Below are 12534 nucleotides of genomic sequence, written 5' to 3'. Positions count from 1 at the left end.
TGATAATATAGGGATTTTTCGTAAATTGTACTCAAACCAAAAGAGATGCCATTTAAAGTTAGGGTGGCGCTGGACAATCTTTGGATAATCTTCCCAACGAAATTTTAAATTGTTTGTAATTTACTTGCTAGATGTTTTGCGTGTAGGGTTAGTCACGACTATATATTCATTTATAAAAATTAAAAAATTTTATGGTGTTCAAGTTGTAGCCAATAATATTTTATTAAAAATTCACTTCAAAAATAAATATATAAATAAAAAAGAAAAATTTTAAATAGAGATATTCTTATTACCTCTAATGAGCCCTGAATTTTATTTTTTTTCTATGTTTTTTTCTTTGAAGTATAATTATAGCTTGAACACCGTAAGATTTTTCACATATTCTTTTGAAATACATGGATTAACAATCCAAAGTTTTGAAAATCTGATAGAAACCTCCTTAGTATTTAAAAAGAATAGAACTATCTTATGACTATTTTTATAACTTACCTTTTATATATAAAATGTTCATACTCTTGGCTGGCTTTATACTCTCATGGTGTCGAAAAAGAATAAATAATCATAATCTCTCTTAATTATTTTAAGTGTTAGCTAGTGACTACACAGTTGGTATCCCACATTCTAAAATCAAGTTACTTGTTCTGATCACACACAATTTCTAATTAAGATATTTACAATTAGTTTGAATTAGGACTACTTTAGGCAATTAAATTAAGCTCAAGAATCTTGGCTGAAAGGACAACGACATCTCAAAATGTGACACCCTTCGATCGATCGCTCCCAATAATGAAAGGAAAAGACAAAACAACATTGCATGTAAGCACATCGGAACCACTTTGAAGAGATCAGTAACACGAATTAATTGAGTTTATCGAGATGCCAAGTTAAATTAACAATATTATACATATATACTTCCTCCAATCGGCAAGCATCTGAACTATGTGAAGGGCTAATGGAGAACAGGGTCGCTCAACTTTTTAGCAGGGAAATCATGGCTTCTCATCATTTGTCATCTATCAAGACAACTACTTTAGACACGTTAGAAGCGCAAAACGTTAAAGTGAACCATTTAAGCGACAAAACCTAATGTTTTAGTAAAATATTTAATGATGTACAAGAGAATTATCAGACTGAAACGTGCTTATAATTAAGCATGGCTCCACCGACCAGGACTGACGTAACCTTAAGCTCTTGCTTTCTTATATGCATGAACTTTCATTAGCTTTATATCCTTTGTCTCCGTGAGCAAACAATCTCCATTGCCCCTTTCTTTCTTTAATATATAGGCTTTGTTTTTTTATTTTCCACGTCCAATGATAGAACTTGAACGGCTACAAAATGTTGGCTTGCAAAGCCTGAGATAGCATGCTGATTAGAAGCGGCTACTTTATTAAAAAGAAGATCTTTAACTGTTACGCATGCACGGGCCGTGCCCACTTGCCAAGCAAAGCGGCGGGCCAGATTCAGATCATCCAAGGCCCAGAAATGGTGGCGTCATTTTTTTACTTTTTCTATTTCCAATCACAAAGATGGCCACAAAACGACAATGGTTAACGGAAACGACAAAAGGTGAGGAAACTTCTTTTCCCTCCCCTTTTTTTTTTCTTTCTTTTTAATTTATTAGTGTAATCACCCACGTAAGCCGCGTGAGATCTGACGTGGGCAAGGTCCCAAATCCCAAAGTATAAGCATGAATTAGGGTTCATAATGACAATGACATATGGGCTCTGGGATTGCATGGTAGGGGACCAGGTCTTAGATGGTGACAAGGTTTTGTGTATGCTTTCGGTTTCTCCATGTCAAATCTTGCGGCTCTGCTTCATGCCTCATAAGACCACTCCTGCGGCTCTTCAAGTACAATCATGGTCCATCTTGAAAAAAATATGTGGTTCGTTGTCAAACATCTCTGAAATGTAATTTTATCTGCACATGGAGGTTTGGCCAAGGTGATCTCTTTTGATTCTTTCAGTCGTTTTCTAACCCTTGTTCGTACATGATTTAAGGAGATAGCCTGATTGGGCTCTTACTAGCTATGACTATATTACCTACATAGCTAGCTGATGGGACCATCTTGGTAGTGGTGTGATCTTTAATTTAGTTTGTTCCAAATACTCTTGGTGTGTGTGTGTGTGACACACGTACAGCATGTATTTTTAATTTGAGTTTTGGAAAGTATACTCTCGATCACCACCATGATATGAAGGTACTTTATCCTGGTCTCGATAAATTATGAATGGCATAAAAGCTCCGAGCTCATCCATCGAGAAAAGAACTTCGTCGGGCTAGATATTGGAATGAATAATGGGATAGATAGCTAGCAATACCCTGAAGCGATGATCACATCTTATTGCATGGTTTTGAGGCTTGAATAATACGTGTTCAAGTAAGAGATTTCCTGTGTCAAACAGCATGAGTGATCAGATGTGTGTTGTAATTGTTTTGGCTACGTACTTTGCCTCATCAAAGCATGTATACGAGAATCTTTTGAAGTTTTGGTCAATGAGATATATAGATTTCTGTAGGCTGGTCACGGAGTGCTCGAGCGGTCGAGTACTGGTATGTAGAATTTATGATCGACAAGGACAGAAGTTAAGTTCCTATCATCTGTACTGGCGAATCTTGTTCTTGCTCCTGAATGAAGATGCTTTAATAATGCTTGGAATCAGTTTCTAGCTAGTAGCTAGTGCTTGCTCATTCTTTGATGATGAGTTCGGTGATCTTGCAACTTCTTTTAGTAAAGAAAGGAAAAAGAAAAGGATCCCCGCCACTCCTTTTTGTCCTGCTAGTCATTGTCAATGTATCTGACCTTATACATATTTTCTACTTTGATGTTTCTATTTTTATTTTTTTTACTTGAGTATGTATCTTTATTTTTTTTTTCCACTTGTTGTTGGGAATATAATTAGAATTGTTTTTTAAAGTGTTTTTTATTCAGAAATTTATCAATAATATTTTTTTATTTTTTAAAAATTATTTTTGACATCAACGCATCAAAATGAGAAAAACACCAAAAAAATATTAATTTGAAACAAAAAAAATAAAAAATTTTAATTTTTTTCAAAAACGCTTTTGATCAAACGCAAAAACAAACAGGATCATATGTATCTGTCTTTATTTTTTAATTTCAATTAATGTACCTTTTTTTCATTAATTTTATGCCTTAAAATATTTTAAATTGTTGATAAAGTATTGATGATGTACTGAAATTTAATATGTTCATGAATGAGGTTTTTTTAGTGTTTAAACAGTGAATAATCACACGTTTACGTTAATATTCTTTTTTAAAGAGTTCATAAAATTGATAGTTGGTGATAGAAGACCTAACATATGTAAAAAAAATAAAAAGAAAAGTAAAAAAACATGAATATAAAATTTGAAAATATAAGAAAATATTATTTGGTTATGTTAAAGGTGTGTTTTTTTCTTAAAGAAAACCTAAAATCCACAATCCAATAATAACAATAAAAAAGAGAAAGAGTGTAACTATAATATTTTAGGGGAGGGAATTCTCCTTTTTATTATTATTTTTTATCCCCATGTTTTGGGATTTCAAATAATCCAAAAAAAATTCCCTTCTGAAACACAGTTTACATTTTTATTATTTTATTTGTTTTATTTTCAAATTTTGACTAAGAATTTCAAGTATTTAATTAACAAACACATCATCACTGATAAAAATATTTTAATAGAGACACTTAACTGAAAAAAAAAGAGAGTAGAGTTACAAAATTAAAATAGAAAAAATAAAAACACTTGATTAGAGAATATAGACAACTATTTTTTTTTATGGGGTTAATCTATCTATTTATTATGATTTGGAAGAAGAGATTTTTACTTAATAGGGCGGTGGATGTCTGACGTTACGCGTTTGAATCAGGAAATGAAGGTTTGGATGTATTTCCGTTGAAGCCTGTTTTGCTACTACCTTTTTGGGCCTAGAAACTTCTGCGGCTTTTCAAACTTGAGCAGGGATCCAACTTAAAAGTTCAAACGAAAGGTGAAAGCATTGTTGTGAAACCTGTACAAGCACAACAGGTGGATCAAGGACCCGGATGATTCAGGGTATAAATCCCGATTGTTTTGTGAAAAAATCCAGTCAAAAACTTGATAATTTTTTTTAAAAAAAAATTCTCTGTCAAAGTGATGTCGTCTTCATTCTTTTTTTAAAAAAAATTATCAACTCGAATTGACTTTCCGATCCGTGACCCATGTCTTTTCTTGAGTTGACCCCGTGTTGCATCTTACAACTATAGTGACAAGGGAGTGCTCAAGTCATCACTCTAAACCATTATTATTAAACCAAGCCCAGCCTAAACCAAGCTGAATTTTACAAAAAAAATCAGGGAGGGAACGAACCTTGCGCGACCCGGTTAAAAAACTGGGTTAACTCGTGACCCAATCAAGAACCCATGGACTTTTATTTTTAATTTTATTTCTATTTTTAAAAGGACATTATAATCTCTTAAAAATAAATTTGAAGGTAGGTTAGGTTAACCCACCTAACTCGCTATCTAGACCTTGTCCCGATTCGAGTTTCATAATCATGCTTTAAACCAAGTTCTCGAGAAGGGTAGAGATATTTTAACGGAGAGTATTAACAAAAGAAAAAAACTAAAAAATGAGGTAAATTCAATTCTCACCTCTTTGCATAGTATTATTCATTATAACAGTGCTTTGTTTCTTTTTATATTAGATTTACTAGGAATAAAGTTTTGTAATTTGTTTTATATTTTTTTAGAGTTATCATGATATTATAACTCGGATCATTGGTTTAACGGGTTAACTTATGTTGACTCGGATCATTTTTTTATGTAATTTTTTTAATTAATTTCATCATTCACATCGGGTTGATTTTATACTTTTATATTTATATTGAAAACACATAAACGTTGGACTTGGGCTGGTAGAAAAGTATAAATAATGGAATCATGCATATGATGTTCTAAGGTATATTAAAGTTCGATTTGAAATCAGCTAAAGACTAGCTGCACATCTAAGGTTTTTTCAGTTCAAAATATATTTGTTGGTGTGAAAGAAAAGAAGAATAACATAAGGGCCAAAAAAATGGTTCAAGAGGGTCGATACGGGCCCAATAGCAAGGCCGGTCAAGTGGTATTGTCAACCAGTCCCTGGACAACGAAGAGCTGGTCCAATACCAGCTCTTGACAGTTTGCAAGCAATCTTCTTAATGCATGGGCAAACACACCAATCGTTAAGACTAAAGTGTTTAACACTTTAGTCCATTCGAACAAGTCCAAAAATTGCATGATCGAACCATTATAAATTCATCGTCTTTTCTTCTTTCATCTCTCTCCGAGAACAACCGGTGTTTGAAGAGAAATCCTGAGATCACTGTAAAAAATCACAAGATGGCTTTATTGTGTTTTTGAAGTGAATTCACAAACTAAGATCTTGTTTAGGAACCGGATGCAAATCAACGTTACATGAAAAAAAAAATTAAAAAAATTTAATTTAATTTTTTTATATTTTTAGATTAATTTGATGTGTTGATATTAAAAATAATTTTTTAAAAATAAAAAATATATAATTTTAATATATATTTCTAATAAAAAACACTTTAAAAATCAACCGCGGTATTACTATCAAATACATGCTAAAACGAACGAAAGTCCCGCTTATTACATACATGATTCAGAATGGGATTAGAATTAAAAACGGCCTTCTGCAAAATATGCATCAAACTTGAACAATTCTACTTGTCAAGGCATTTTCGGGTTTGTTTATCGGCCAAAACATTGTTTGCCTAATATTTGAAAACTCAGCCGTAATATTGCATATAATACAATTGATGCAAATCAGCTACACCGACCAGTCTTGTTATTCATCTTTCTCAAACATTCCCATACTATTTCTGGAAGAGAATTTGTCATCCATAGACAATCTCCAAGAGATTTCATCAGAGCCATCACAAGAACGATAAATGACACCATAAACAATACCTTGCACATTCGCGGGGGTGTTTGTCATCGGTTCTACCAGCAGGCCAGTCCCATTTACCATCATGGATGGATGATATCAGCAACACAAGCATCAAAATGGTAGTCAGGAGAATGTGAAGTAATCTAATGTTTTTTCTTCATTTATGCGACACGATATCATTAAAAAAATTCTTCTTTAAGAAACAATTACTGGAAGAAAAAAATATTGAAAATTACAGCTAAGAAGCGTTCCTTTTTATAACATAAATATATTAAAACTATAACGTTTTAAATTAACATTTTACATTGGGTTTGCATTTGAAAGATGCATTTGAAAGACATTGATTTCCATACGCATGAAAGGCATATGCAACGCCTTTGCCAAAAAATAACTAATGGCTTAAAAAATGCCATTAATTTGGATAAATTAACAAGGATAACTCCGCTCATACATGAGGATGAAATTCACTAAATAATATAAATTCAGGGTCATTGTCATTAACCACCGTGTAACCAAAAGCTTTGTAACAAAAAAGAGAAACCTGCTTTCCTCCCAGCTCCCTTGCTCCTGGTCTGCGTTCCAGGCTCCAGCATACGTTATTGACTGGCTCTATCAGTAGTGGTTGGGGCTTCTTGCTCCTTCCCTGGACTCGTTGTCTGCACATTTGATGATGGATCCATAATGTCATCATCATCAGTTTCTTTTTTCTGCTTCTGTGCATTTTGGGATTCATCCTTTGGCTCTTCGGCAATTTGGTCATCAGCAACCAAATCTCGTTGCTCAGTGGCATCACTCTCTGCACTACACTCTTCTGAATTGTTGTCCAGTTTTTCCTGCTCAGCTTGTTGTTGTAGTGATTCTATGACACCCATCAACTCCCGATTCACCTGTCAAGAAAACTTCCAATGTTCTCAAAGGAGATTTCATGACTCCCACTAAATCTTTTAGAAAACAAAATTGAAAAATGAAACAAAACAAAGAATCCCTGCAGTTTTGCCACAAGAATGCTGTTCCATATCATCAAAATGCATGTAATTGACGCACGTGGTACCTGTGGGTTCTGAAGAAAGTCAGCTATGTCAATAGTACAGGATGGACATTTCATAACATTCTTTTGCGCTCTTAATGTCCGTCTTCCTTGACCTCTTTGTCTAGTGAGACTTTGGCCAGCAAAAGCCCCCTCAAGACATGCTTTGCAGAAATTATGGGCACATGGGGTAGTGATTGGATTGGCCATCACCTTCCGGCAAATTTGACAACTAAACTCTGCTTGATGAACAACCAGAAGCAAAAGAAACTTCCATGAATCCATTGATATTAGTCATGACCATGGTCAAAATGCATTCCATAGAAACTGCATATTTAGAAGAGTGGACATCGAAGGCTTCAAGTTGAAATTGATTAAATACCATACCTTTCAGAAGTTTTTCTCTAACAGATATATTTGCTTTTTGTCGCTTGATTATCCTAATCACTTTGCCATCTTCTGGACCTACACTATCAGCAACTCTTTTTTTACTGGCTGGAGGTGGCTTTTTCCACATCCAGCAACTTTTTTCATCCTGAGAAGCAAATGTTAACATCTTAGGACACTTTAAAATGAATGACTCATTGCTACAATGAACCATTGAAGTGTAAGAGTTTGAACTCACCTCATAGTCCCAGGAAGGGGACCCCTTCCTTTCAGTTATATCAATTGCATTCTTTAATTCCTTAATGACAGGCAGAGGCCTTGGACGGTCCCCTTGAACATCACTGCAATTTGATTTCCATCAAGTCAAGTCATAGAAAGGGAGGGAGGGAGACAGGAAGGAGGGAACGAAGCAGAACATACCTCGTCCATGGAGCAGGCTCGTTGTCGCATCTGACAAAGAGATACCTGCAAACTTTAAAGCCCTACAATGAAAAAGGTGGTAGTTAGCAAACACATTTAACAAGTATACAGTCCATGATTTCCCTTTGATGCATTGCAAGATTGTCACTGGAAATTTACCTGTATTCCATTCTTACGCCAACACTTCTCAATTCTATAAACCCCATCATAACGCACACCTGTTTCTGGAGCATATGATGATCGCTTCTCTTTGTGGGACCTGCTACCAAACAGAGAAGGTTCACATTGACATTCAAATAGGAAAAGAAAAAAAAACATCCTCAGATAACCTACACAATTCATGACACAAAAAAGAAGATTTATCAAAGCATCCAGCAAGACATCACTAATAGCAAAGACCAATTAATAAAAAATGTTCCAGAAGTGATGGGAGGGCTACATATGGAAACCAAGCAAACAATGCTAACAGATCTCTAAGCATTAGACAGAACTATCAATGACAAATTTTAACAGAACAAGAGTTTCTCATATCATGTGGTAGGATGTTTCATTCCCAATTACAAAATCTGCAACTCCACATCACTGTCACTAATCAGTTCAGCAATTAATGTGACAAAAAATATAAGGCCCCATGAAAGGTAACAAGATGCAATGCACACTAATGGGTCATCAGATCATTTCTTAGCACAACTCACCTAACCACTCTTACAGGATAGCCCTTTAGGCAGCTTAATCGTAGTGCCTCGTTCATCTTGTCAAACTTTTGATCAAAGGACTGGTCCTTGTTTGTGCGTTTATTGCCGCTCAGGTCCCTTCCTCCACTGTCAACCACAAATTAAAATTAAACATCAAATTTGGAAAAGAAAAAAACAAATGCAATATCTAAAATTCAAGCAACAACTACATTTGACATTGCTCATAAATTTCAAACCATATCAGTGCTTTAGCATGCCAAATATAACAGAGCCACCACAGTCCATTCCGTCATGCCATACTTGAAGTACATTCATTGAGTATTTAAGGTTAGATCAATCCAAACTAAAAAACTTATTCAGTCTGACATTTTTTTAAGCAAAAACAAGTCCATTCAACTTTAACAGTGAATGAACCACAACTCATGACTAGTGAAAAGCAAACCAATAATTCAGTAAAAAAAAGGACACGAGAACTAATGCAGAGACACAGACAGCATACCTCCCAGTGTAAAGAAACCATTCACCATGGTCCTCATCATCAATATAACCTCCAGAAAGAGCCACCGATTGTGCGCCATAAGTAGACTGACCAGCAATTCCTGCAACATGGGGGAGATGGGCACCCCATTGCCTGCATGCCAGCCTATCCTCCCATATCTCTCCCACCAAAACACCCATATTTCTTTCTGGGTCGTTCTCTGCAGGGATTGGCCCAAAGTGATCAGGAGCAACTGTGACAAAGATCTTCCCACTACAAGCATTAGCCTTGCCAGCTTTCTTTGCCCGCTCTGTTGTGTATGCTTTGTCTGGCCTGTTTTGGTTGTGGACAAAATGATATACCTTCGCAGCACCCCCGGCATTGCTGGATCTTGACATCCTTGCCATACGTATGGCAATAACAAGTGTAGAATTGATACGAGGCTGGCTTGCTATCTTGGGTGGGATTTGTACACGGCAATATGCACATGTACGTTTCCCTTGTCCAATCCATCTCTGGAAGCACTTCAAGCAAAAGTTATGGCCGCATGGGGTCTGAAACAAGAGGAAAAAAATATAAGAAATCATGAACATTTGCCAATCCAAGCGCAATGACTAGAGCAACTAAACCAAAAATATATCAAGCACCAGCCTTCAAGCAAATGGTATTGAAAACCCACAAGAAAAAATTTCCCATTTTGGGTTTTTCTTACTGGTTTCTAACAATCTAAATTGAATCGTCAGCTTCTCCTGGATAATTAATACTAACAATATTTAAAATCCAAGTTTTTTTTTCCTATGAAAACAACTAAGGCTCCATAGTTAGTCGACTGCCACTTCAAATCCAAAAAAAATAAGACTCCTTAGTTAATATCTAGAGACTATTCACCGCAATTGAACTTAATCCAAAAGGCCAAAAAAAAGTTAAAGCTAGAGACAGATACTTTATAGATATTCATAGCAATCTTTTTTCTTTATTTGATCACCGTTGAAAACGACTCTGTTTTCACCTTTTTAACATCCAAAAGAGGTAAAAACTTTATTTCAATAACACAACCAGCAACATCCAAGGACACCATCATCATCTTCTTTTCAAAAATCCCTCAAAACCTTTGCTAAAACAAGCAAACAAACATACAGATGGAAATTTTTTAAAAGAAAGTAAAATCAAGAACATGTCTGAAAATAAAAATCGAATGAGCAGTTATAAGATTTTTAATTTGTGAACAGATTTCACATACAGTAACCGGTATACCAAAACAAAAAAAAAACAAACAAAAACATGTCTATAAAAATAAAAATCAAGCGAGCAATTATAAGATTTTAAATTTGTGAACAGATTTCACATACTGTAACCGGTCTATCAAGCATTTGCATGCAGAAAGAGCAAGTCAACTCCTTATCGAGTATATCAAGCACGTCATTCTTCTCTTTCTTTTCCTCGCCGTCCAATGAGGACGGACCAGCGGCGGCGCCACTCAACAGCTCCTGACGTTTCTTTGCCTTCTCCTGTTCAGTCAACGATTTGTCATCCTCGATCTTCCGAATCGACGCGATGAGTTCACCGGAATCCTCCGATCTTCCAGAGGCGAAGGCGGAGGTGGACGATGGATGAATCATGGAGCAGTCAGGGCACTCCCATTGCAGCGTATCAGATAGCGCCTGAGGGGGGGAGACGAGACACGTGGCGTGCCAGGGGGTGACACATGTTTTGCACGCGAGGGTCTCTTCACTTGGTGGCTTGTTTTTGCAGACCATGCAAATGCCGGCTCCGTCGCACGGGAGTTCCATTTTGTTAAAAGCGACGGCGGCGTACCTGACTGATTTTTTTTGTTTTCGGTTTCTTTTTTGACCTGGATTTTAATAGGGAGTTGGTGTTTGAGAGGAAGGGAGGAGAGTGGGTGGTGGGTGTTTATAAAAAGGTCCAAAGGTGGGGTCCAGGGGAGAGGGACGGAGCTCTCGGTTTTGGATTTTGGATTTGCAAATTTTGGGATTTTGTTTTGAATTTTGTACCTTCCCTCTTCGCTTTTTTTTTTCCCGCTCCTCGCTACACATTCCATGTATGTTCTTCTGTAGCTGATGCATGTATATGTACCTATGTATGGAAGTTATGATGATGCAAATTTAACGAGATTTACAACCACCATTTCTAAAACATCTTAGATTTTCTTGCCTTTCTTGGATTTTTTTTATTTTTGTCTAAAATTCAACTTAAAAAATCAGGTTTTTTTTATCTATAATGAAGGTGTCATGTTAACTTGGTGGGAGGGGCGGAATCAGGAGGAGGCAAGTAAGAGCGTTGCCCTGTAAAACATTTTAATTTTTTAACTTATTATTTAAATACGAGATAATATAATATTTTTATTTTAAATAAATAAACTTTTTAAATAATATATCTGGTCTGGTCTGGTCTGGTCTCCCTGTCAAATGCTACCAGCTCCATCCCTGCTGGTCAGTGTTTTATAGTTGAATGTCATACAGAGCATGTACTTGTGGAATATAAAATTAGTTTGGATTGTAATTAGTAAATCTTAAAATGTGCAAAGTATGTGTTAGAAGTCTCGATTTTTCAAAATATCTTTAATTTATATAATAAATAAATTTAATTATATTATTTATGGATTGAAAATTTTCAAAAGAGGTGACTTCACCGTGAAACAGCGGGTGTAGAAAGTATAAGCCCCCCGTTTGGAGGGGTCGGACAAAATTTAAAATTAATTTTTATTCGTAATTAATGTTTTTATATTTTTAAATTATTTTAAAGTACTATATCAGAAATATATATATATATATATATATTATTTTGATGTATTTATGAGTGAAAATACTTTAAAAAACAATTATTACTACACTCTTAAACACATTCTAAATTATTTGACAATTTAAAATTAATAAGAAAATTTACTGTGTTTAATTAAATATCATGTTTATCAAAACAACTATATATCATTGTCTAGATTAAATGATTCGCTCGTTTTTAGCTTGTTTGAGAGTTTTAAAATACTGTTATTAACTGGTAAAACATGTTCAAGAAAGTTTTCAAAATGACGGTTAGAATGAATATGAATTTTAGAATTTCATTGACGATGGTTGGGACTTGGGACTTTTTATCAAAGGTTGTCTTATATGGTTGCATAAAATTCACTTCAAATGGGTAGTTTTTTCTGTAAATAAAATTGAAATATTAAGTATAAATATAAAAGATGTGGGTTTTTTTAATGTGTAGGCGTGCATTGATTATTATTTCACACATTATCGTGGTTGGATAGTGGAATTTTTTTTAATTTATTCATCATACTTCTTCTTTTTTTGATAATTTAGTTTTAATTGAAAACCAATTGATTTTGATTTTCAATAAAAGGTTGGGACTGAAAAAAAAGAGATCGAACTGAAAAAGATGTCGAACATGGATGATGTGCCATCAGATTTTTAAAAAATACATTTTGGCTCTCGAATTTTAAAAATAACGCAAATTATATAATTTTGATATCTCAATATTTTTCAAATTGATTTTTTGGCACAAAAGTTGATTTTTATTATTTTTTATTTTCTAGTTGAGAGAGGTCGCCGGATTTCAACAATAAAAAA

General features: G+C 34.7%; 1 protein-coding gene across 1 annotated transcript; it reads right to left on the bottom strand.

Moving 5' to 3' along the window:
* Nucleotides 1-6192: 6192 nt before the first annotated feature.
* On the bottom strand, nucleotides 6193-10846 carry LOC133700738 (E3 ubiquitin-protein ligase ORTHRUS 2-like). The gene is made up of 9 exons (XM_062124381.1): nucleotides 10297-10846; nucleotides 8969-9501; nucleotides 8470-8595; nucleotides 7934-8033; nucleotides 7775-7836; nucleotides 7593-7695; nucleotides 7355-7502; nucleotides 6992-7206; nucleotides 6193-6827 (listed from the first exon to the last, which is right to left on the bottom strand). The coding sequence occupies exons 1-9, from the start codon at nucleotides 10735-10737 to the stop codon at nucleotides 6537-6539; spliced, it is 2019 nt and encodes a 672-aa protein (XP_061980365.1). The 5' UTR covers nucleotides 10738-10846; the 3' UTR covers nucleotides 6193-6536.
* Nucleotides 10847-12534: the final 1688 nt, after the last annotated feature.

The sequence above is a fragment of the Populus nigra genome, chromosome 8, assembly GCF_951802175.1.
Source record: "Populus nigra chromosome 8, ddPopNigr1.1, whole genome shotgun sequence".
In the NCBI taxonomy this organism is placed as follows: Eukaryota; Viridiplantae; Streptophyta; class Magnoliopsida; order Malpighiales; family Salicaceae; genus Populus; species Populus nigra.
The sequence above is the reverse complement of the archived record's forward strand: the minus strand, read 5'-3'. Positions and strand labels throughout refer to the sequence as shown.